Source organism: Elephas maximus, chromosome 8 (genome assembly GCF_024166365.1).
Source record: "Elephas maximus indicus isolate mEleMax1 chromosome 8, mEleMax1 primary haplotype, whole genome shotgun sequence".
Taxonomy (NCBI): domain Eukaryota; kingdom Metazoa; phylum Chordata; class Mammalia; order Proboscidea; family Elephantidae; genus Elephas; species Elephas maximus.
In genome coordinates, this window is record NC_064826.1 from 106170762 (window position 1) to 106197565 (window position 26804).

At 42.9% G+C, this 26804-nt stretch overlaps 1 protein-coding gene across 1 annotated transcript in view; it reads left to right on the forward strand.

Annotated features, from left to right (window-relative positions):
* Nucleotides 1-26804, forward strand: part of HECW1 (HECT, C2 and WW domain containing E3 ubiquitin protein ligase 1) — a 458581-nt gene that overhangs the window by 308869 nt on the left and 122908 nt on the right. The window contains exons 8-11 of the mRNA XM_049893967.1: nt 11450-11592; nt 15408-15508; nt 18744-20102; nt 25315-25416. Of these exons, the coding sequence (XP_049749924.1) occupies nt 11450-11592; nt 15408-15508; nt 18744-20102; nt 25315-25416 (1705 nt within the window). The remainder of the gene's footprint in view (nt 1-11449; nt 11593-15407; nt 15509-18743; nt 20103-25314; nt 25417-26804) is intronic.

A 26804-nucleotide genomic window follows, 5' to 3' on the forward strand; every position in this document is an offset into this window, starting at 1 on the left:
ATATTCGTTTCTGTGGTTGAGGCTTCGCAGAGCCTATATGGAGACTGCGGAGGCCTGGACAAGGTCCAGTTTCTTTGCTTTGTGCACAGAAGAAATGTAAACTTTCTGAGAGTTTACATAAAATTTGCAAGAGCAGGCTTTACTATTCAAAGCCATTAAAGTCCCTGCAGTGACAAGGCTCACATCTCAGGATGAGTTGTGTCTGCCATCTCCCTCCTAGGATAGAGTCAAGTTCCACGCTGCTTAGCAGGGGCAGCTATTCTTCCATGCCCAGACTAGAAGGCCACCATTTCGTAATAGAGCACCCTGTTATGTTCTAGTGAGAGAAAAAAATTGCTCTTGATTGAGTTATAGCTCTACTAATGGAGTTGTTTGTCTATCCATTGTTATCCTTGACTTCAGGCAACATGAATTTTGTGTGTCATTTTTAAACTCAATGAATAGTGCCCCCTAAGTTGAAAGTCATGTACCCTACAAGGTTCTATAGAAGAGTAGCTGCTGTTTGCGTGCACAGTGTACTCCTTTCCTGCTCCTGCTCCTGCTCCTGCTCCTGCTCCTGCTCCTGCTCCTTCTCCTTGGAAAACTTCTGGACAGAAACCACTAAGCTTGGTCCATTTAACTTTCATTTTTTTTTTTTTTTTTTAGTAATAAATAATGGTATTGGCTGAATGGTACCAGGCAGCCTCTTGTGAACAGAGCTGGTGTTTTATCTTTGCCCTTCTGCCTGGCTGCCAGAGAGGAGAGGCAAGATTCGATGCCCACTCTAGCTGCATATCATAACCTATGTCACAGAACAACTGAGGCCCTCTTACCCCACATAATGAGAAATCTGATCTTGGCTTCTAATCGGCATTCCTGCCTTACTCCTAAATAGTCTCCTACCTCAAAATGACCCAGACCAAATTGACCATTCCTATCATTTCAATTCTTAACCTTTCCTGAGTTCTTTCCTGACCTCTATGAATGGGCATGAATGAATCACTGTACTTCTGCTCTCTCCAAATGGAGTTATCTTTTCTCATATCCGTCCCTAAGTTAAAATAGTTTCCACGTCATGCTGAACACGTGTCTGACACTTCTCACAACTGTTTTCTCCCTTTTGTTTATAGCATCACCCTCGCATTGATGTCCTTATTGCCTTGGCTACAGTCAGGCAATAATGCGCCCCATTGTTTACTCTGCCACAAACAGTAAAGACTTTTCTACCTGTTACAGCATCCTTCTTTCTACCCAAGACCTGCATTATCATGGATGACTTCAGGGTCCAAATGGATGACCTTTCAGAGTCCCTAGTTTCCTTGACCTCCTCAGTCTTGTTGACCTTCACTTCTATTCATCATCAGCCATCCATTCCAGCACTGATACCCTGAATCTTGTTACCCACTAAAGTTGTAAACTCTCTCTCTACAATCTTCTGTCTTCCACATCCAGCCCCCTATTTCCATTGCTCCTGTTCCTTGATCACAGTGGAGCATTCAGTCACTCAGCATCCCTCTTCACTACTAGCCATCAGTCCTCCCAACACTCTCATCCCATCTTTGCTTGTGCTTGCTGCCATGTCCTTCTATTAAATTTGTCTGGCAGGCACAACTTGTACAAGGCAAGGTCATGGAAGCTCCATAGATATACCCAAACTCCCTGAGAGACCGCATTGATGGGCTGAGGGCTGTGGGAACCATGGTCTCGGGGAACATCTAGCTCAATTGACATAACATAGTTTATAGAGAAAATATTCTACATTCTACTTTGGTGAGTAGCATCTGGGGCTTAAAAGCCTGTGAGCAGCCATCTAGGATATTCCACTAGTCTCACCTCTTCGGGACCAAGGAAGGATGAAGAAAACTAAAGACACAAGGGAAAGATTAGACCAAAAGACTAATGGACCACATTTACCACAGCCTCCAACAGACTGAGGCCAGTACAACTAGATGTTGCCAAGCCATCACCACTGACTGCTCTGACAAGCATCACAATAGAGGACCCTGGACAGAGCTAGAGAAAAATGTAGAACAAAATTCTAACTCGAAGAGAAAGACCAGACTTGCTGGCCTGAGAGGGACTGGAGAAACCCTGAGAATATGGCCCCTGGACACCCTATCAGCTCAGTAATGAAGTCACTCCTGAGTTTCACCCTTCGGCCGAAGATTGGACAGGCCCATAAAACAAAATGAGACTAAAGGAGCACACCAGCCCTGGGGCAAGGACTAGAAGGCAGGAGAGGACAGGAAAGCTGGTAATAGGGAACCTAAGTTTGAGAAGGGAGAGTGTTGACATGTTATGGGGTTGTTAACCAATGTCATAAAACAATATGTGTACTAACTGTTTAATGAGAAACTAGTTTGTTCTGTAAACCTTCATCTAAAGTACAATAAAAATAAAAAAATTGTCTGGCAAAACCCCAGCAATGGATGAGTCCAAATGTCCATCTTCACTCTACCCACCCAGCCACTAGGTAAGTCACACAATCAGGTTGATTGTTGACATGATTAAGTCACAGTCTCCAAACTCGGGGACCACCTGGCCCTTGGCCCCTATGTCTAGAATTGGCTCACTTTCACCGTAACAGCTATTTCAGATTTTCACCCCTTTCCTGGAGTTCCCACCCCATAGCTGCCATTTTCGTGCTCTGAAAATGACCTTGCTCCCTTCTTCACAAAGAGAAAGGGAACCTTAAATGAGGAAATTCCTCAGCATCTGCTTCTTCCTTCTACTGCCACCTTACCTGCATCTGTGTCCATTCTTACCCCTTCCCTTCTATTTCAGTTGAACTGTTATTTTCTCATCCTGTCTATGTCAAATCCTGCTACATTTTCTCTAGATAAGGTTCCCACGCATCTCGTTACATCCTTTCTTCTCCCTCTGTCCTTTCTTCTCCCCTCCCCAGCTTTACCGCTACTCTGCTGCCTTTTTTCTCTTCATATTTATACCTGCTCAGCCCTGGTGGTGCAGTGGTTAAGTGATTGGCTGCTAACCAAAAAATCAGCAGTTTGAATCCACCAGCAGCTCCATGGAAACTCTATGGGGCAGTTCTACTCCATCCTATAGGGTCGCTATGAGTCAGAATCGACCCGACGGCAACGGGATTGGGTCTTTTGGTTCACCTTTCTCCCATCTTCAAAACCTTAAACACCAACATTGTTGTCTACCAATACCTCATCACTACTTCCATCCTCACTTATTCCTGTCATACTTAAGCTTATAGGGGAGTTAGAGTCATTTCCTTTACTTTCTCGTTTTTGTTTTGTTTTTTCATTTTCTCAGCTATCTTGATCACCCCCATGAAAAGGCTCTCACCAAGATCACCCATGAATGGTGTGACTAATTAATCAGGCAGGTTTCAGTTTTGATTGTACTTGACTTCTCTGTAACACTTTAGTTTCTTCTCGAAACTGTATTTTTCCCTTTTATCTGGCATGATATCACTCACTTTTGGTTTTCATATAACACCAGTCTTTTTCACAAGCTTCACCTTGTCCAGCTGTCCACCAAAAGCTGGTAAATCCCGAAGTTATTCCTTGGAATACCTTCTCTCCTCACTGTGTACCCTGTGCTGGATGAGCTCATTTATCCCCAAAAGTATCCCCCACCACTCACCCGTATGCTGCCTGCGGTCAAAATCTCTGTTGTAAGTACATCCCAGATACTTAGCTACTTTCTGAACATCTCTCTCTTTGATTTCCCCAAGGCATTTCACATTTAACATATTCAAAAATAAACTCATCCCAAACCTGCTCTGCCCTCTGTATTCCTTGTCTTATAAAATGGCTTTACCATCCAGTCTTTGGAATTTGTACCTCTTTGTTTCCCACGTTCCATGGCTCTCACTGACATCTAACAAGTTTGCAAATCCTTAAATTCTACCTCCTTAACACCACAAAAATCTGCTGCCCTTTCCTCACTGCATGCCTGCCTTCCTCCTTATTTCTCACAAGTCTTAACTGAACTCCAGCCAGGAGGCTGTTCAAGATCTGGATCCTACTTATCCATCCAGTTTCTCCTGACGACATGACCCCCACTATGTCATACAGATGCTGAGCCACCTGTAGTTCCCAGAGGAGCCCATGAACTCTGTGAACTTTAGCCCCTTGCACATGGTGCCCTCTCTGCTGCCTGGAACATGCCTCCCGCCCCTTCCTCATCTCTTAAGGCTCAGTTCAGGCATCACGTCTTCTGGGACATCATTTTCATGCTTGTCCACACCACTGTCAACCGTCTTCTGTCTACCTGTCCATCAGGCTGAGCCTGTGGGGCCCCATATTATAATGTTTACCACATTCTCATTGTCTGCCCGCAGTTTAAGACTGTGGGCTCCTTATGGTTGGAGATCTACAGCCCCAGCCTCCAGCACTGAACGGCAGTGTCTGGGTCACCAGAAAGCAGCTGAGAGTCGGTGCTCACAAGTGTTTGTGAATAAAGGTATTTTCCCTTCCTTCTGCACCATTGGCCCCTTTATTTACCAGCATTCCTCTAATCTCTACCTAAGTTGCCCGTTGAGTAACTGCTGCCGGTTTATGTAATTGCCAGTTAAATATTTCCTTGAGTTAGCCATCCTGTTTTTATATTGGTAAGTGCAGCTTATGGAAGCTCTCAGGTCTTTTTTTAAATAAAATGTGATATAATAAATAAAAACAAAAACTCTATTTCTGTTGTTGTTAGTTGCCATCAGGTAGGGTCTGACTTAGGGCGACTTTATGTATAACAGAACGAAATGTTGTCTGGTCTTGTGCCATCTTCGTGATCGTTGGTATGTTTAAGTCTATTATTGTGGCTAATGTGTCAGTCCATCTCACTGAAGGTTTCCATCACCTTGTCTGGCTCTCTGCTTTACTAACAAACATGATGTCTTTTTGCAGCTATCGGTCCCTTCTAATGATGTACCCAGAGTAAATGAGTCGAAGTCTCTGACAATATTCTATGACCGACAGGGTTTTCATTGGCTAATTTTTGGAAGTATATCGCCAGGCCTTTCCTACTAGACTGTCTTAGTCCAGAAGCACTACTGAAACCTGTCCAACATTAGTGTGACCCTTCTTATTTCTAGACATGGTCTATTGAGTAACAACACAAGCCAAAATAAATAAATATTTCCACATGCTGCAACATCAGTCCTAGCATCTCTCCGGAAAGTTGAAGATAGTAGGTCTGTATCAGTAGTTCTCAAAAGGGGGCAATTTTATGCTCCAGGGACATTTGGCAATGTCTGGAAACATTTTTGGTTGTCACAACTGGGGGGAGGGGTGGTGTTACTGGCATTTAAGGAATAGAAGCCAACTACCATCTACTGCCATTACTAAGAATGCCAAGACCAAAAACCAAGCAAACACATAAAAACTATTAAACTGGGGTTTGTTTGAAGAATAAATATGTTACAGATCATTGGACCAGTTATTTAGGTCACAGAGGAAGATTCAGATTTGCTCTAAGGAGTATTTGCCTAACAACGAGATTGTTTTGTGTTTAAATGAATTACTGAGAGAACTGTGGAATGCCCCTCTCTGAAAATGAAAACAAACAAAAATACCTCTTGTGACTCTAACAAGGCTGGGAAGCATCGGGGCTGAGGAGTGGAGCTGGCCTGTCAAGGTGTCCAATGATCTGGGCTGCTATTTGAAAAGATACAATTGCCCAGAGCTAGGAAGAGTGATGCAAAGAGAGCAGCTGAGTCCGGGAGGGCAGAGAGAGATGTCTCAGCACCTGAACATGGATCCATCCTGGACTCTTGGCAAGACCACCATTTAGAAACTTAAGCCCTCATTTCTAACTCCTGCCCCCTGCTAAGGAATTAGGTCCCATTCTCAACGTTGCACCTATTTCTGCACTCTTGACAAATCTGTGTAAAGCTACAACTCTACACCCTGGTTGCATATTATACATCCCTGGTGGCGTAATGGTTAAGAGCTCAGGCTGCTAATCAAAAGGTTGGCAGTTTGAATCCAGCAGGCACTCCTTGGAAACTGCATGGGGCAGTTCTACTCTGTCCTATAGGGTTGCTATGAGTCAGAATAGACTCTGACAGCAATAGGTTCGGTTTGTTTATTTGTTTTTGTAAAAGTGGCATGGCAGCAGAGTCTGACCTCTTCTAACTTCACAAGGGGGAAGGAGAATCAAGACCAACAGCCCAAGGCTGATTCCTGTGAGGCAGAGGTCAGACATGCCTCCTCTCTCCAACCTTTATGACAATTCTAACACCAGCCGTCCCTCCCACGCACTCTCTACTCCTCTGCTGGGCTCAATAATTCTTTGCAATGGCCACACAGAACTCACAGACCGTACTCCCAGTTAAGGGGTCTATTAGGCAAGTAACACATTACAGTTCAGAATCAGGAACAACTCAGGATACAGGTCTTCGATCAAGACAGGCTTTTCTCAGCTAGGTCTACAGGCACACCTCTCTCTAGCCCTCAGCCCCTCAGCCCCTCAGCCCCTCAGCCCCTCCACCCGGCCTCTGTCCTGCTCAGGCAAATGTTACAAAGCTCTTTTAGCTCTGTGGATAAATGCCCAGAGGCACCCTACTCCACCAGTAAGCCTCGTGCCCGAAGGCGCTCAGTTTTCTTACTCCAGGAGCCAGGAAGCCCACCACACCGTCTCCTGCTGGTCTCTGGTTCTGATGCTTTTGCTGCCTGTCTCCTGTGTCACAGCTCCTCTCTCTCTCTTTTCCCATGTCTCCCTTTAAGCCTAGCAGGATGGCAAAACTGACCAACCCCTTGTTAGGGTTCTATATACCTTATTTGCATGGTCCCGCCCCCACAAGGGTGCCATGCACCTTATTTACATTATTAACAAGCTATCCAGTCCCCTTGGTGGGCCACAAGCACCTCATTTGCATAGGCCCACCTGGTCATTTGGTGGGAGTTACAAAGACTGTGGCTAGAAGGGTCATATTAAGTAATTCACTGCACTGTATCTACCAATGTTTGGCCCCAAACCAAGGGATTCTAATTAGTCAAGGATGGGACCTAGAAAGAGGTATTTTTGTTAAAGCTCCTCAGATTATTCTAATGAGAGCCAGGGCTAAGAACCACTGGGCTAAAGCCAAAGTAAGTATCCCAACAACCTGTGCTTCAACAAAACAAAGTTCATTTTTAACCAAAAGGGTGCTTAACACCAGAGGAGTATGGTATGAGCCATTCCAGGTTGTGGTGGCCTCAGCGTTTGGCGTTGTACATACAGCTTTCTTCCTGACATTGCTGCCCAGTTCTAAGAGACCTAACAGTTGGCTCCTAATGTCCAGCCAGGAAAGGAAATTCAGAATCCAATGCACTGATGGAGGGGTGACTGGTGGTACTTTACTCTCTGATCCCTGAAATGTCAACAGTTCCTTTGCTTAGGACAGTTTATGTAGTGATAAAAAAAAAAAAAAAAAAAAGTGATAAGGAACGATTTATTTACCGGTTGGTTCAAGCGTGTGGTACAGTTGCTCTGAGAAGCTCATGAGTAAAGGGGAGGATGAAGTGGAAAATAGTCAGACTTCAGACCTCGAAGAATGTTTAAGATTGGCCCTTTCATTTGCCAGACTGGTTCTCTTCACCAATGGACAAGGACATAAGGAGGTATAATTCCTAAAGCAACAGAGCCTCAGGGAAAAAACACATACCCTTTTTTTTTTTTTTTAATCCTTTATCCATTTTCTCTTTTGACCAATAACCTGGCCATTTCCCTGGACACAAAGACAGAATAGGCATTAGTAATAGGAAAATGATGGCTTTTGTCTGTGATTTAAGCATTTGAAACAGATCTTATGACTTACTCCAAACAGCTGTAGAGAATTTTTGTCATTAAAGGTTTGCTGAAATGAAGTATAGAGAAGTTGAGGGAAGTGAAATTTGAGGGACTAATTGGAGAGTCAAAAGGAAAAGGAGACAGTAGAGAATAGGGCAGGTAGGGTCTGGGCAGAGCAGCAATGGAAGGTGAAGAATGCACTTTAATATGCCAGGGTCCTTATTTTTCCCCATCCTACAGGTGAAGATACTGAGGTTTGGAGAGGCTGTGAATGACAGAGTCAGGAATAAAAACCAAGTCCTGTTGTTATTGTCAGCTACCGTCACGTCAACCCCCAACTCATGGTGACCCCACGCAGAACAGAACCAAATTCTGCCCTGTCCTGCGCCACCCCATGATCGGTTACAGATTGGACTGTTGTGTTTCATAGGGTTTTCATTGGCTGATTTTTGGGAGTATATTGCCAAGCCTTTCTTCCTAGTCTGTCTTAGTCTGGAAGCTCTGCTGAAACCTGTTCAGCATCATAGCAACATGCAAGCCCCCAGTGGTGACTGCGCGTGAGGCGCGTTGGTCAGGAATCAAACCCGGAACTCCAGCATGGAAGGCGAGAATTCTACCACTGAGCCACCACTGTCTCATAAAGTCTGCCTCAATCCAAAGGTTCACCAGAGGCTTCAAATAAAAGCCAGATCAGCAGAGACGGCAAGGCAGTGTCCACCACTCTGCACTTAGGCTCATGAGCAACTTGACCTAGCTGGGTGTTTACGTGGACTCCCGTAAACCAAGACACCAAGATAAGGGCCTGGCAGGGACAGGTTGATGCCTGGAATGAAAGGGTGGGTATGTGAAGAGGGGTTAGGAAGGAAGTCCTTATGAAGGGAGGAAGGAACCCAGGAGTTGCCGCTGAGTTTCAGAGCACATTTTGATAAACTGACTTCAGTATCCCATGCAGGCTACTTTATCTAGAAATTTTCTTATTTTAATAATGGTTAACTTTTTCATTATGAAAGTAATATATGCTCATTACAGAAGATGTGAAAAGCACAGAAAAGAAAATGGGGAGACATAATCTTAACTTGTTAAATAACTGCTGTTAAAATTTGTTGTAATTTTTCCAACATTTCCAACATTCTTTTTTTCTGTTCATATGATGCACATTAATGTGGTCATGAGTGTATGTAATTGTATTTCTTGCTTTTTTCACTTAACATTGTAAAACCAGTATTTTCTGTCTTATTTAATGCATTATATTGTATTTTATTGTATATACAAAATACGTATATGTAAATATTCTAATATAATTTATTACAGTTTAGAAAAGAACTATTCTATTATACACATATACTACAATATACATAACTTATGGTTGGACAGTTAGGTTAGAAGATCTATTAAAATACACTCCAGAATGGAGTTACTGGACCAAAGCCAGGAGTTTTGAGGACCTGTGACAGTTAGGGGGCTGGATTCTCATTCAGCAGACCTTCTTAGAGCTGTACCTACTCTTGGACTTGATCTTCAAGCTTGGTATGTCCTTAGATTCAGTTTTGTCAGTACCAAGAATCACTGGTTCTTAGAAATGTATAACTACCACCAGTTGTCATCAAGTGGACGCCAACTCATGGTGACCCTGTGTATGTCAGAGTAGAATGTGCTCCATAGATTTTTGAGTGGCTGATTTCTCAGAAGTTGATCAGCAGGACTTTCTTTTGAGGCTCTTATGGGTGGACTCAAACCTCCAACCTTTTGGTTAACAGTTGAGCTCATTAACCACTTGCACCACTCAGGGACTCCTTAGAAAACTAAGTTAACTAAAACTAATTTATAATGAAAATTAGAACCACCACATGGAGGGTATAAAAGTCATTAGTGCTGTTTGCAAATATTTCTGCTCTCCATCTCCCAGACACACTGTAGGACCATGCTTCCTGCTCCCTGTGATTAACTGGGGCCAGTGTCTAGTTCTGACTGAAGAGTTGTGCTTGCAGAGAGCATTTATTTGCAGAAGGAAGAATCTCCAGAGCTCTGTTTCCCCTGTCCCTGTGACTGGCAAAGTCTGAGAGATGGCTCCTCCATCATCCTGGCTTCCTGAGGGACTGATGGGCACAGCCTTTTGCCAGCCCACAAGAATGTAAGCAAGAAATAAAGCTATATCTTCTTAAGTCACTGAGACTTGGAGGTTGGTTGTTACTGCAGCATGTCCTCGCCAACCCTGACTGGTAAAGAAGAGATCCTAATATTACCTCTGAAACAGAAGTCAACAAAGTTAAATGATTGCTATTAAGAATTAATCAGAATAAAAGAAAATAACTATTTCAGCAGTTCCACAGCTCTTTATTAAAATAGTCATCTTCACGCTCAGGGTAGTCTTACTAATGGTACTGTAACATTCCAAATCAGTTTATTAAGGCTTTCTCGCCCCGCACACAAACTGGGCTGAGCATTCCCAACATTTGCCTTTCTGAGTCTCCTTTCCTACACTTTCATTGTTGACCAAGCCAGCTTCTGATGCTCACCAACCACAGGCCATCAAGTCAGCTCCAACTCCTGGCAACCCATGTGTGTCAGGGTAGAACTGTGCACCATAGGGCTTTCAAAGATTGATTCTTCGGCATTTTCAATGGCCTTTCTTGCAGGTGCTTCTGGGTGGACTAGGACCTCCAATCTTTTCGTTAGCAGCTGAGCACATTAACCATTTGCACCAAGTAGGAACTCCCTAGAATGCTCACAGCCTTTCTTTGATTGTTGTAGCTGCTTTTAAGTCATCGAGTATGCTATATTCAAAATTAGCAGTTTGGAATTGAATGAAATAAAACATAAAAAATCTGCTTTCTCGCCTTCCATCCCAGCCCACTCCCTAGGCTTCACGGTTTGGAGTGGAACCCTCTAGACATTTTCTGTGCCGTTCATAGAACAAATGTAATCCACTCTTCAAATTCTTCAATGACTTGCTTTTATATTTAATTTCTCAGTTATCTTTTCATGTCAGGACATACTGATTTACATGTTTCTTTTTAATGACTACAGAGTGCTCTGTTTCATAGATTTACTGTCCTCCATTAACCAGTTTCCTCTTGCTAGACATTTTTGTTTTTTGCAATCTTCTGCTATTGCTAATAATGCTTCAATGGTCATCCTCATAAGATACATCTTTTGCACGTGTGTACAAGTTAATTCAGAAGGAAAATTCCTAGCAGTTGAATCCTGGGGTGAAGAGTGTGTGTGGTTTAAACGGAGATAAATATTACCAACTCTCTTTTCAATTCACATTCCCACCAATACAGTGTGAGAGCCTCCTGAGGAGTTGTGGGGGTAATTACCAAACTGATTTAAAACTCCGCCGTTTGAATCATGAAAAAGTTGTTGAGCTGTTGATTTAAAGTGCATTTTCTTAATTATAGGTGAGTTTGTGCTTGTCTTTCTTTAAATATGTTAATCCCTTCAGTCAAGTATGGCTAAAGGCCTCAGTGGCATCCTTTCTGTTTAAGGTATATTAATTTTTTTTTTTTTTTTACTTGAATCTCAGTGAATAGCTTTATATCTAAGTTCTGAGAAACCACCTCACTGTTGCCTGTCATCTCATTTACAGGGGGCATTGAATTTCTGAGGCCTTGATATATATTGCCACTGGGGTGTTTTACAATGATGTCATCCTAAACAGATGGACTGGGACCTGGCCAGCCCTCTCACCTCTCAAGCTAATTGTAGTGACATATTTTTTTCGTTGCAGCAATTCAGCTTTGTGTCCTTGCCCACTGATGTGCTGGAAATTGAGGTGAAGGACAAGTTTGCCAAGAGCCGCCCCATCATCAAGCGTTTTTTGGGAAAGCTGTCGATGCCGGTTCAGAGACTCCTGGAGAGACACGCCATAGGGTAAACCCATGACTCAGACCTCAGCATCACTAGGCTTCAGCCAACAGGCCAGGCCCAAGAGAGGCCTGTAAGCTACAACGATATAGTCTCATAGAGACTCAAACTGAACTGTTGTCATTATATCTCCTTGGAGCCCTGGTGGCGCAGTGGTTAAGCGCTTGGCTGCTAACTGAAAGGTTGGTAGTCAGAACCACTAGCTACTCCTCGGGAGAAAGATGTAGCAGCCTGCTTCCGTGAAAGATTCAGCCTAGAAACCCTATGGGGCATTTCCACAGGGTACTGTAGGGCTGCTATGAGTCATAACTGACTCGGCAGCAATGGATTACAACTCCTTAGCTTCTTCCCATTTATTACGTTGCTGGAGCCACAGCATTCAATTAAGCAAACCTTTCCTTTTCTGTTTGTATGTGTATCACTGGGTACTTATGAATGGGATTTAAAAATTCTAAGATATAGTATTAAAAGAAGCCCTTAATGTAGCATTTTTCTATACAGGTAGAAATCAAAGCTTGCTTTACTATGAAGAATATTATTTCATTCATGTGTCTGTCTTGAGTGTAGGATTTAATCATTTTTGATATTCCATAACAAGATAAAATGCTGGGTTACTACAATATCTTAGAACATGCTATATTTATTGAAAATGTTGGGTAGTATGAAAATTAAAAAGCATGAATTCTTATGGGATGACAGCAATTAGGTTGTTCCCAGAGTTCAATTGTGTATGAGAATATGTTTATGTGTTTTATATCTTTTACATTCATGTCCACTTATTAAAGTGAACTATGATCAGATAAAATCTTTATGTATAATATGAATTTCCTTAGGTAACAGGAACAAATATTTGAAAACAATAGGTATAGCTGTCTGGACACAAATATATGTTGTAACACAATATAATCCTTAGAAAGATATCAAAGGAATGAGAAAAATTATGCAGAATTTCCAATGTCTTAACTGAAGATTTTTAGATTTTCAGAGGGGCTTTGGAATCACTGACGGTTACCACAGGACATTTAATTAGAACCTTATAGTATGTGTGCAGCTGTTTGTGCATACAGACACACCATTAACTCTCAAACTGAAGGAAGATGACATCTATGGAGCTAAAGCCAAGTGTCAAACACAGTGTGGAGCACTGTTCATTCATGGTTGTGAAGATTAAGCAAAAAAAAAAAAAGGAGAAGAAATGTTCATAACTAACCTAGCACATAGTGGCTAATTGCCTCCGTGAACAACTGTCTCCTTTGCCACAAGACCAGAAGAACTGGATGGTGTTTGGCTACCATTACTGAATGTTTGGATCAGATTCCATAAAAGAACCCTGATCGAAAGGGGGAAAATGCAGAAGAGAATTTCAAGTTCTCATGGACTCTAGGCTTTCCAGAGCCATGGAGGATGGCCTGAAATAATCTTTAAACCTTAAGCCAAAAATATTCCCTGAAGTCATCTTAAAACCAAACAATAGAAAGAAAGAAAAAAAAAGGTAACATAGTAGGAACTCAGACGGGAATGATTTTCCTTGTGATTTTTGTTATTTCATTTACTACCCATAACACTTCTGTGACTTAGACATTGTAAAGACTTTAATCCCTCCTGACATGTCCAAAGCAAGCGAGCCAGGCAGTGTTCTGTTGTGATCTGTCTTAGACTGAGTTCTGTAAAGACGCAAAATCAGTGAAGCATATATATTTGTGTGTATATATGTATATATACACATACATATATGTATATATAAAGAGAGAGAAATTTATATCAAAGAAATGGCTCATGCAGTTATAGATGCTGGCAAGTCCCAAGTCTGTGGGTCATGCATAAGGCTGAAGGCTTCTCCTGACCCACATAGCTGCAAGGGCTGAAGAACCCAAGATCAGAAGGTCAGATGGCAGGCTGCTGGCTCATGGATGCAGATGCTGACAAATCCAAGATTGGTAGGTAAGACAACAGGCTTCTGGCTCACAGGCTGTGGAGGCTGATGAATTCCAAGATCAGCAGGCAATATTCAGCAGGCTGCTGGTTCAAGTCCCAAGACCCAGAGGTCAGATGATGACAAGCCGAATGCAGGATTCAGAGCAGGCAAGCGAGCTTTGCCAGAATATGTATATATTGGATGCAGACCACATCCCCTAGGAAATTCCCCTTAAAACTGGTTGGCCGACCACATCATGGAAGATGACTACATCATTACATAAATGCCAAATTACATCATTATGTAACTGCCAAACCACTGAGACTCATGGTCCGGCCAAGTTGACACACAACCTTAACCATCATGTGATCCATAAGGTTTTCACTGGCTAATTTCAGAAGTAGACTGCCAAGCATTTCTTCCAGAAGGAAGAATACAACTTCCTTCCCTTGCTTGCTACAACCACAATAGTAGACCTACTTCATAGTAAGGCCATTTCTGAATAAACACGACTTTGTCCCTCATTCTACTTCTACTGCATAAATATAATGCTTGATTTCATAAATTTTCAGGCAAGTCCAAACACTAAACCATGGCTTATCAATGAAACACATTAACTCAGTGGATCATCAGGATATATGTTGTTTGTTTCATCATGTTGATGTTTTCTAGAAAGAAAGATTAAAACACTCCCAGCCAATGATTTATCTTTTTATTGGAATGTCACAAATGAGTTAATGGAATGACTACAGAACCATCTGAGTACCAGTTGGTTTTGGAATTATGTCTTTCTCATTATTGGGTACACTGGAAGTGTTCATTCCTGAATACTCCAAGGTAGTCCCTCCTTCTATTCAAGCCAAGGTAGGGGGCAATTTACTCTACTGAAAGGATGGTGTTGATGAAAATATAACAGCAAAGATTCACAATGATTCTTCCTGGGTGGTTTTCTTTTTAATAATTTCTTTATGCCTTGACTGGATAGAGGGGATGATGCCAAAACCCAGAATGGAGTTTCAACCCTGGAATTGGTGTAAATTGGCAGTCACAGGCCAGTGGACTGAGCTCAGGAGGCATGCTTTGCTCTGTCCTCTCTCTAGCACTGCACAGCTCTCCAGTAACTATGACAGCACCCCTTCCTGGTCATTGTATACCATTGCTGGTGTCCTTCTTTTTTTTTTGGAAGAACCAGTTTTTATTAATTCCCTAGAATTTCCCTTGAAATGTAGACAGACATGCTTCAAAATTAGGGGTTTGCAAACCTGATGCTATAGTTGCCCTCTTGAATGAATTCTTACCCCACTCCAAATGGTGTTCATTATTATTTAAGGGAGTTTTGGAAAATGGCAGCCCACACAGGAAAAGCAGGCAAAAGATATCCATGTCTTTTTGCTTTAGAACTCAGATCAACAAGCTTTTTGTATAAAGGACCAGATAGTAAATATTTTAGGTTTTTGCAAGCCATATGGTCTCTGGCACAACTACTCACTTCTGCCACTGGAGCATGTTCAGTGTCAGCCTGGGCTATGTTCCAATAAAACTTTATATATGGACAGTAAGATTTGAATTCATATAATTTTCACACATCACAAAATGTTAATGTTGCTTTCTTTATTCCCCCTTCCAAGTGTTTAAAAATATCAAAAGTGCACAGTTGTACAAAAACAGGTAGTGGGCCAGATTTGGTGACTCCTGCTTTAGAAGATTAGATAAGGGTTTTCTTGAAGGTTTTCATTGCTGTTGAGCAGATGTGCTTTCCCATGTCTACTTTAGGACTGTCTCATCACCTCCTGGGAGCAGGTCTTCCCTGGGTTTGTCCACCTCACCCACGGGGGTAGAAAGCACACTATGGCCTTTGGGGGGAGATATATTGACCAGATCTGTGATGGTGCTTATTTCCTTCTAGGGATAGGGTGGTCAGCTACACACTTGGCCGCAGGCTTCCAACAGATCATGTGAGTGGACAGCTGCAATTTCGATTTGAGATCACTTCCTCCATCCACCCAGGTATTTTCAGCATGAACTTCATGTCTTGTCCTCCGCTAGCGGTATAGTGTGATTCCTTTCTCTAAAATACAATAACCATGGTTCTTTCCAGAAATACCCTAGGTTTTTTGATTCCCTATCTTTTCCATTTGAGGCCCAGTAGCCAGTGATCTGTTCTGGAAGCCAAGTTGTTGTCCCCTTGATTAAGAGGCTCCTTTTCTTTGATTACCTAAAGGTAGAAGGTTAGAGAGTGGAGTGGGGGTTCACAGTGAGGCCACTATCGATATGGAGCCTCATCTAATTCATCTTTTTATTCCCAGCACCCATCATAGTACCTGGCACACAGGAGGTGTTCAGTAGATGTTTAATCATCGCATACATGAATGAATGAATGAATGAATGAGAAATCTCTTCCTATCTAGTAATAATGTATAGACTAATTAGCAGATGGAGCATGTTATATTGTTGAAGAACTGTAACTGCGTGATGGGTTCTTCCAATGGCAGAGGGAAAAGGAAAAAGTAGAAATTGGACAGAAAACTTCACAATCATCTACTGCTCAACTTTCCAGACAAAACGTACTTCCAAATAAGAATGACGAGATGCCTCATGATCCCACTTTGGCTCCTCTTCCACAGCCCTATACTAAGTGTAGATCATGCTGAGAATTGTTAGGTCCTCTGAGGCCATATTTATGAGTTGCTGTTAAAGCTAATGAAGCCTTTTCGAAATCAGAACCTGGAGTATATCACTACTCACCCATTAAACTTTTCTATCCGCAATATACAACTCAGATTATAAGAAAACACCAAGAGTTTCATCCTTTCAAATTCAGACTTTTCCTACACTGAGAATAAAACCAACTCTTTCTGCAGTACAGCAGTAAGGGTGGCTTTAAGGTTCCCCAGAGAGCTTGTTTTTCTTCCACTAGTGAATTGCACCAGTGCATTTGAGATGGGGAAGTTCACATCTGGCAGGGATCCAGTACAGCAACCAGGGAAACATAGAGTTAAAAAATGATGGACTTTAAATAATGGGCAAAGGATAGGAACAGGCACTTCACTAAAGAAGACATTCAGGTGGCTAACAGATACGTGAGGAAATGCTCATGATCATTAGCCATTAGAGAAATGCAAAAAAACTACAATGAGATATAATCTCACCCAAACAAGGCTAGTGTTCACCCAAAAAGCACAAAACAATAAGCATTGGAGAGGTTGTGGAGAGACTGGAACACTTATACACTGCTAATGGGAACATAAAATGGTACAGCCACTTTGGAAATCTATTTGGCACTTCCTTAAAAAGCTATAAATAGAAGTACCATGTAATCCAGCAATCCCGCTCCTTGGAGTATCCTAGAGAAATAAGAGCCCTCACATGAATAGATACATGCACACCCATGTTCATTGCAGTACTGTTCATTCACAATAGCAAAAAGATGGAAACAACCTCAGTGCCCATCAACTGATGAATGGATAAACAAATTATGGTATATTCACACAATGGAATACTATGCAACAAGAATGAACAATGATGAATCTGAGAAACATCTCATAACATGGATGAATCTGGAAGGCATTATGCTGAGTGAAATTAGTCGCAAAAGGAGAAATATTGTATAAGATCACTATTATAAGAACTCAAGAAAAGGTTTAAACACAGAAGAAAACATTCCTTGAAGGTTATGAGGGTGGGAAGGGAGGGAAACGGGTATTCACTAACTAGATAGCAGACAAGAATTACCTTAGGTGAAGGGAAGGACAACACACAATACAGGGGAAGTCAGCACAACTGGACTAAACCAAAAGCTAAGAAGTTTTCTGAATACAGCCAAACACTTTGTGGGACAGAGTATCAGGGGTGGGGGTCTGGGACCATGGTTTCAGGGGACATCTAGGTCAACTGGCAGAACAAAGCTTATTAAGAAAATGTTCTGCATCCCAATTTGGTAAGTGGTGTCTGGGGTCTTAAAAGCTAGCAAGCGGCTAAGATGTATCAATTGTTCCCAACCCACCTAGAGCAAAGGAGAATGAAGAATACCAAAGAAACAGCAAAATATGAGCCCAAGAGACAGAAGGGGCCACATAAATCAGAGACTCCATCAGCCTAAAACCAGAAGAACTAGGTGGTATCTGGCTACCACCAATGACTGTCCTAACGGGAACACAACAGAGAGTCCCTGATGGAGCAAAAGTGGGGTGCAGACCTCAAATTCTAGTAAAAAGACCAAACTTAATGGTCTGACTCCAACTGGTGGGACCCCAGAAGACATGGCCCCTGGACTCTCCGTTAGCCCAAAAGTAAAACAATTCTCAAAGCTAGCTCTTCAAAGATTAGACTCAACTATAAGACATAAAATGATAACTTGTAAAGGGTGGGCTTCTTAGCTCAAGTGGATGCATGAAGCTAAACGTGCAGCTCCTGTCCAGAAGCAAGATAAAAAGGCAGAGAAAACAGGAGCTGGTTGAATAAAATAAAATAGACTCGGGAAATTCAGGGTGGAAAGGAGGACTGTGCTGTCACATTACAGGGAGAGCAATTAGGGTCACATAGCAATATGTGTATAAATTTTTGTATGAGAAACTAACTTGAACTGTAAACTTTCACTTAAAGCACAATAAAAATAATCAAAAGAAAAAGAAGTGGTGGACTATTTCTTGATGGTGTGTAGACCTTGTTTATTTTTCTATTATGGTAAACTCCAAATGTTGGAAGGCTCACAGCCTGTGTTATTCAGTGACAGGTTGCTCCCATCCATCATCTGTTGCTTTTCTTCTCTCTAGTTGCCTAAGAACCTGGCTTAGCCTACCCTGCAGGAGCCAGCCATAGGAAATATTCTGAGCAAGTGTAATTAGCCTTGTCAGGGATCATCAAGGAATGGACAGGAAATGCCTCTACTCCCATCCCTGAAAGTTGGTCCATGTAGCAAACATTTGTCAGGCACCTACTATGTGCCAAGCACTGGGGTGGGTGCTAGGTTTTGGATGTTTTAACGACAACAAAATTAATTACCTTGAAACAGAATTCTAAGATATATCCAGGACTGCAATTTTTCCTTAATGCAATGACAACTAGTTCTTACAGAATTTTTTCAGCAGAGCTCTGGCCAATGAGAAGCCCTCATCAACCCCGACATCCAATATTCTGATGTAAAATTCGGTCGCTATGACTTACATGTCCAGTAGTCTATATTAACATCACAATGCCCTTTTCTGGAAGGAATGACTTTTTTTTTTTTTCCCTTTGCCAGCAGATGATGAGGAGATTTCCCAGAGTACCCAGCCCGAGTCAGCTGAAATTCAGAACAGCCACATGAACAGCCTGGTGGAAGGCAGCGGTCCAGAGCCTCTGTCTGATGCTCCAGGACCCTCGGAGAGCGTGAAGCCAGAGCCGCTGAGTGAGGGCAGTGCGGTGGATGGTTCGGGGAACGAGAGTCTGGAGATGGCCAAGCCCCTGGAGGACGCAGCAGGCACCGAGGCAGGAGGGGATGGCATGGTCTCTGGAGCACTCGAGAGGGCTGGGGAGCTTCTGGCCCCAGGGCAGGAGGACCCCCAGGCCTCCCTGAGTGCGGAAGAACTGACAGAGGAGTTGGACTTGGGTGAGGAAGGGCCACCCCCACTGCTGCTGGAGGATGGTGAAGCCCCAGCCAGCGCTGAGGAGCCTATGGCAGACGAGGCCTGGACACACAGCCCGGCGGGGAAGGAGGAGGAGGAGGAAGAAAAAGAGCAGGAGGAGGAGGAGGAGCTGTCTACCCTGGAGCTAGGAGAGGGCATGCCACACCTGCGGACCTTGGTGCAGAGAAAAAGCAGGCCCTGCTCCTTGCCGGTGTCCGAGCTGGAGACGGTCATCGCCTCGGCCTGCGGTGACCCCGAGACCCCTCGCACGCACTACATTCGCATCCACACCTTGCTGCACAGCATGCCCTCGGCGCAGAGCGGCCACGCGGGAGAGGAGGAGGACGGCGCAGAGGAGGGGTCCACCCGCAAGTTCTCCTCAGAGAAGGACGGGCTCAGCGAGGTGGACACGGGCGCTGCGGAACCGCCTGCCCTGGAGGAGGCTGGAGAAGTACTCGAAGGGGCGACTCCAGGCCTGGCGCCACACAGCCACCCCGGGGACCCGTTCCCCAGCTTGGCCAACGGCACGGTGCTGGATGGCGAGCCTCACCCCAGCACCGGGAGTGAGAGCGACTCCAGTCCGCGGCAGGGCGGCGACCACAGCTGTGAGGGCTGCGACGCGTCCTGCTGCAGCCCCTCGTGCTACAGCTCCTCGTGCTACAGCACGTCCTGCTACAGCAGCTCCTGCTACAGCGCCTCTTGCTACAGCCCCTCCTGCTACAACAGCGGCAACAGGTTCGCCAGCCACACCCGCTTTTCCTCCGTGGACAGCGCCAAGATCTCCGAGAGCACCGTCTTCTCCTCCCAGGATGACGAGGAGGAAGAGAACAGCGCGTTCGAGTCCGTGCCCGACTCGGTGCAGAGCCCTGAGCTGGACCCGGAAGCCACCAACGGCCAGGCTCCGTGGCCAGACGAGTTGGCCGGCTCCGGCGGGAGCGCGGCGAGAACCGCGGACAGGCTGGAGTCCCCGGTGGCAGGGCCGAGCAATCGGAGAGAAGGTTAGACCTCAAAGCTGATCAAAGCATAGAGCCACCAGGGGAACACAGGTCTCCCCACCGTGATTAACGCATCCCGAAGGAGTGGGGCCAGTCCGAATCAGGGTTGCTAGGGCAGTGTATGCCTGTCTGGTACATCCAGTGTGCATGTGTATATGTGTATACTTGTATAGTTGAATATGGATGGCTGACACCCCTTCACATCCCATGATATACCCCAGGAATTACAACTAGTTGAATGTGAGCGTGCACTTGTATGTGTCCTTTTCTGATTGTTTTAACCAATCACCAGAATTGGTTAGTGAACATGTTACCTTTCTGGTCTTGACAGCTTTCAGAATGCCCAACCCAGTATCAATTGATGTAAGTGGGGACTAGTCACCAGTATTAGGTGGATAATGTTTAAACAGAACTGCTGACTCCCCCTGACACACTGGAGATGAGCAATAAATGTTGGTTGGCATCCGTTGAAAAACGCTGATATTACCTGTTTCAGGATTTAACTAGCCCATGTACAAATGGATACGTATTGCCTGCATGTATTTGTCATGGTTTCTGTCTGTTCAGCTCTCCTTGTTGGGTTGTTTGTTTGTTGTTTGTTTTTGTTTTGCTTTGTTTTCAGCTAATGAATGGGAAGAATGTCATGAGTGGGTAAATTACTTTGCCTCAAATAAGCTTCTAATCCAAAAGTGCCAGCTTTAGCTTACAATGTGTTCTGTATTTTAACAGAAGACTGTCCTTCTTAGTCATGCCTGTGGAATCATATATTAAATTAATTTGTATTTCCTTGACCAGGGTTGGGAGCCATTTTCCAGTCAAGTGAAATTGACAGAGGGGGGAAAGAAAAGTAAATTGAAAAGCCACATAATTTTATGAAATAATTCAGTTGTTTTCAAAGAGAAAATATTCTCTGCTCTTTTGCTGTTCTGCTGTATAATTTTGCATCCAAACAAAATGTGATGGTATTATCTTTAGATTGTAAGCTCATCAAGGGCCAGAAGTATGTCTTTTTTAATGTTTGAATCCCCAATGCCTGGTGCCTACACATTTTTTGAACAGGAACTAAAGTAAAAATAGAAAAAATAATTTTAAAATATTTAACATGACCAATTTGGACATGTTAGAGAAAAGAGTAAGGGAGGGTGACGCATGTGACGAGGCAAAGCACAAGAAATTGGTAGAGAAAAAGAAACACAGGAGGAAAGGTTGAAACAGTGGTGACAGATAATATGGATAGGCACCCAGGAGGTGTGAGAATGGGATGGAAAAGTCCTTTATATGGATGTTTTGAGCACCTTCTTCACTGTAGGCCAGATGTTTTGTGCCAGGCCTAGGAAGACAAATCGGCATCAGATAATGTATGGATGCTACTCAAAAACCTAAAACTCATGTGATCCCCTGTCCTCAAGGGGTTCACACCTGCACAGGCACAAACGAATAATTACACTGTGAGGAGATTTGATGATATACACACAAAAGGGCATACATGGGCACTCACAGGGATGTTTTAGACCACAGGGTTAGCAAACTTTTCCTATCAAGGGCCAGATAGTCAATATTTTAGGCTTTACCAGCCAAAGGAAACCCTGGTGGTGTAGTGGTTAAGTGCTACGGTTGCTAACCTAAAGGTCGGCAGTTCAAATCCTCCAGGCACTCCTTGGAAACTCTGGGGGGCAGTTCTACTCTGTCCTACAGGGTTGCTATGAGTCAGAATCAACTCGACAGCAATGGGTTTGGTTTGGTTACTGGCCAAGGGGCCAAATCGAACAACTGTTCTCTCCAAAAGGCTAATTGTTTTTTTAGTGTCTTTTTTCTTCTTTAACATTTTACACTTTAAAAATATAAAAACCATACTTAGCCTGGGGCACGCAACCACAGGCAGCAGCAGGCCAGGTTGGCAGCTTGCTAACCGCTGTTTTAGATGGGGTAGTATTTTGGCAGCCATGTAGGTAGATAACCCACACATGGTTAATTGAACATTGCCTCAGTATACATTTATATAAAAGCATGTTTTCAAAGACAAGACACTCTCTGTGCCCTTGAGGGGTTGACAGTCCAGTAGTGGGGGGAAGCAGTCGTGAAAAGGGAAACGGTGGGAAAGACTTTGAGAGCCATAGCAGAAGTCTTTGCAGGGCACCGTTTCTAAGCAGATGTCTGAGTTTCTGAATTCTGCAGGCTGTAAATTCAGTAAAGTGCCTATATGCTTTACTCTGGTGGTTACAATGGAAAATAAGAAAATCCCTGGCAGACCATTTTGCCCATTAAGGCCATGCATCTGTGGGTTCAGGCCTTCACAGTTAGTCTTACCCGCCACAGTGGTGAGTTGCTGAGCGCGAGGGGATGTGTTGTAAATTCATCCCTTACTCACCACCAGGTATTCCAACAGTGTATGTTCAAAGCAAGCAGAGCTTCAACATAACCTGCCTGATACATGCTTTTGTGGGCGCTGCCTTCTTCTGGAAGACTCACTCTGGCCCCCTTACTGTGACTTCTTAGATTTAGAATTCTTTCACTACAGAAACTGGGTTAGGTTAACCAAGGTAGACTGACATAGAAATGTGTCTGCAGCAACTTACGGAGTATGCGTTCTTTAACTGTTGTTTGCTTCTCTCCCCTCTATAAAACCCTCCTTTTAGAATCTCAAATTAAAATAGTTTTTCAAAGCCTTCTACAGATAGAATGAAAAGAGCAATATAAAGATGTTGTGGTTATGAGCTCAGTCCCGGCATTTCCTAGCCGTAATACCTTAGCCCAATTACCTAACTTGCCTGTGCCTCAGTTTTCTCATACATAAAATGGGTATAACTGTAGAACCTACCTCACAGTGTTATTGGAAGGACTCAATGAGATGACACGCATAAAGCTCTCTGTTTCTTATCTACTGAGTGCCCAAGCTCTGCTAGCTGTTGCACCTTTTTTTAATGAGTTCTTCCAGGCAGATAAGCACTGAAGCTAACTTTTAAAGTTGTACTGTATAAATCATCCAAAACAATCCTCTGAATTTACATTTTGTGCACTACGTTATTCAAGGAAACCAATTTCTCGTTATTAGGCATAAATCACCTAACTTCAAGACAGATTCTAGCTGGCCTATCCTTTCTCTGCAATTTGGTGAATATTATCATAAACAGAACAGAACATAAAAGAACCTCCCTTATTTTTAGCCTGAGGAAGAAGTTTCCTTCTCAGAAGTTCTAGCAGGTCTGAACACTTGCTTTGTGTCTGGGGCAAGGGGTTGTTGTGCCGGACGGCGTCTTTGTGCAGAACATAATTGCTTGCTCTCCAGTGTGCTCCATCCATTCAGCCGGCTGAGCTGTGTCAATCACGTCATTGCTTTTGCTTGGGTTTCACAAGCAGGTGGGGTCAGCTCCATTAACCCCAGGCAAGCGACAATATCATGTTTCCACTAGCTTGGAGGAGTAATTTCCCTGATTGATTGAATTAATTACAACGAGGTAAGTTTGATCTTTAAAAAAAAAAAAACTAAAAATGCAGCAGCTGGTGACATAACAACTGTACCATGTTTTGTTTTGTTTTAATTTCTGACACTGAACACATATAAAAACGAACATGAGTGTGTTTTCCTCTTAAGCGCAGGAGCCTGTCCATAATGAGCTGTGTGCTGGTGTGATGGGTATCTCCCGTAACTGTCATTAGGGTCTCAGAGGAGGCCCCCGAGGATTTGAGTAACACACAAGAGTTTGCACAAGGAATAACGATATGTGTTTCACATTTAACACTCTGCCAGTCAGCTCTAGGAATTAAACTGCTGAATTAAACCCACCCAGCTTCCTTATTAATTTATTTTTATTTTGGATTAGTTCTACGGATCTAGACTTTTACCCTGAGATGTACAGTAGGAAGAGATCATTATCCTTTCCACATATGGACATTCCAGAAAAGATTCTGAATCTGAGATCCCATAAATGTCTAAACCACAGTTTTTCACAGTTTCTCATTTTTGACCTAAGGAATAATGGACCATGTGTTTATTTACATCAGTCATGGAAGGATGTGGAAGGGAGAAGGCCTGATTATCACTGAGCGACCAGAAGGGGCTATTGCAAGAAAACCAGAATCACATGAGGCTAGGAGAAAACCAGTCTGAGTGGAGGCTGTCTCGTGGTCTGGACCCTCCAAGTGCTCCAAAGATGAAGAACATTTCTCTGATTATGTAACCCAAACAGCTAGGGCTGTGCCCTCCATCCAGATGACTCCCCTACACACAGTATTTCCTTGCCAGGGCCTGATGACATCATGAAATGGGAACACCCTTTTAGAACGTTGTTCATTTCATTCTAAGTCTTAACTGACACGGCATGAGACCAACAACATTTCACTCTGTTACACATAAGGCAGCCATGAGTTGGAGCCCACTCGACGGCAACTAAGAGCAACAGCAATATAATAATTTGGGGCATGCACTCTGTGAATATAATGTTCATTTCTAAAATGCCCCCATGTCTGTCTTTCTTCCTCCTTTCCCATTTGTGTATTTCAAGTTTTCCTGTCTAAGTCTTCTGCCTTGTCTACTTTCTTTGTCTCTTGTCCTTTCTTCTTTCCAGAGCACCCCGGCTTGTCTGATTCCTCCTCAAGATAATCTGGAGCAGTCACTCTACCCCATAGCCCCTTGGCTCCCCCCCTACCACCACCACCCACTCTCTAGCATCTACATCACAGGAATTTGACATTCTTAGCACACCAGCTCCTTAACTCCATCTTGGAAAGGCACCATCCAAGAGTTTCGTTAAAAGAAAAATCTGGAACATAGCCTCTTGGCAGCCCTCTGATGAAACCTAACCAAATCAAGAGCTGTAATTTCACACAGGCCAACCAGCCTGTTACAGGATCATCACTCAAATAGGCCAGGCTGCTTTGCTGGACTAAGTCAAGCTCTGTTGGTTTTTTCTTACGTAGCTTTTTGATACCACCTTCCCATTAAGGAAATCCAGGTAGTTACAAAACCAGGCTCTGATCCTACATATTGGTCTGGGTGGTATAGATCACTGGTCATGAAGCATTTACATTTTTCTTTGGATTTTCTTTTTTTTAAAATAATCCTCTCTCACTAGGAACATAGCAAACTGACACAAAAAATAGATTGCCCACCCTTTGGAGGTTGTTTCTTGTAGTACTTTGTTTTACAGTCATGCTTTTTTGATGACATTGCCACAGCAATGACTGAATCTAAATGTCTTGACTATCTTGTCCGTAGGTGAATATCCTATACTCCATAATTCCCAGCCAGTAAGCCAGCTTCCTTCCCTGAGGCCTGAACATCATCACTACCCAACAATCGATGAGCCTCTTCCACCAAGTAAGCTTTAGTTTTTAAATTCTATGTCTTAACTCATCCTATCAAGTCTAAACAGGTCAGTATGAATTTGTATATAAATATCCAAACTCTTCCCCAACTCCATGTCTTGCTGTTGTCAAAAATATAGTATGACATGTACTATAAAAATTGTTTTTTGACTAATGGTTTCAGTACATGATCTTGAAGAGATAACCCAGTGTCTTCAGTGCCCCTCAACTTTGGAAATGGAGAGCATTTCTTTGCAAGACTTGATTAACCTTGCAAACTGTATATGACCCTCAAGTCCCAAATTTTACTATTTTACATTTAAAAGTTGGCGGTTCACGATAGAACAACCCTATTGTTCTCCAGTGGATCTCTTATGTCCTGAGCATCTCCATATAATAAAATAACTTCCACCCATCAGGACAAATGAACATTTTTTTCTTGCTATAACTTGAACTGATAGACAAGACCCCCAGATTTCTTCTGTAGTTCTTAGAGGTTGCCAGGCAGAATATTATCCTTAGGAATAGAATTCAATCTCATTTTCTCCCAGTAACTATAGTGTGTAATAAATAATTAGCTAACTAGTCATCTGAACTTAGAAAAATCATTTAATCTCTCAGGGTCTCAGGTTTCTCATTTGTAAAGTAAAGCTTTAATTCTTCTCTTCTGCTAAATGCTAGGTTTGGAGTTAGTCTCTAAGTTTCCCTCCAGCCTTAATCTTCTAATTCTCCATTATAATAAATCTGAAAGGAGGAACTAATGGCCCAGACATTATACATTCCCTTAGCATCACATACATTCACAAATTCTAGAACATCTCTGCTTTGGCTTATGCTTATTTTTCAAGCAAAAGCAGTCTTTAAAATTTGATAGACTTTATAACTGCTGTCTTTCCAGGATGCAAGGAACCAATGTTCCTCCACGTTCTTTTTCCTGTGCTTACATTAAACAGTCGCAGTTTTCAAAAGGAGAAATATTTATTTCTTAATTCATCTGTTCTTGGTAATATGACATTTTGAATGAACACCACAATTTTCCCTGTTCAACTGCAGTTTAACCAGTGAGAAAACAATGAACATTCTTAATATTCTGGTTAAGCTGAAAGAATACCATATCTGTGTATTTGAGGGCCAACCCTCAACCTTGAAAAAGTGCCATTTTCACATGTCGGTTTAAGCAAACTCATGATGTTACAGTGTGGAGCCCATCAGTAAATGCTGAGGCCTGAAGTTCCATTTGGGATTTTTTTCTTTTGGTTTATAAAATATATGAAAGTAAATTCTTTACAAAGCAACCCAGAATACATGCTCATAATCTCAGATTATATGAAGCTATCGTCTTCTGACTATTTTTTTTTGAATTATCACTACGCATTCAGATATTTAATACATTGATAGAAG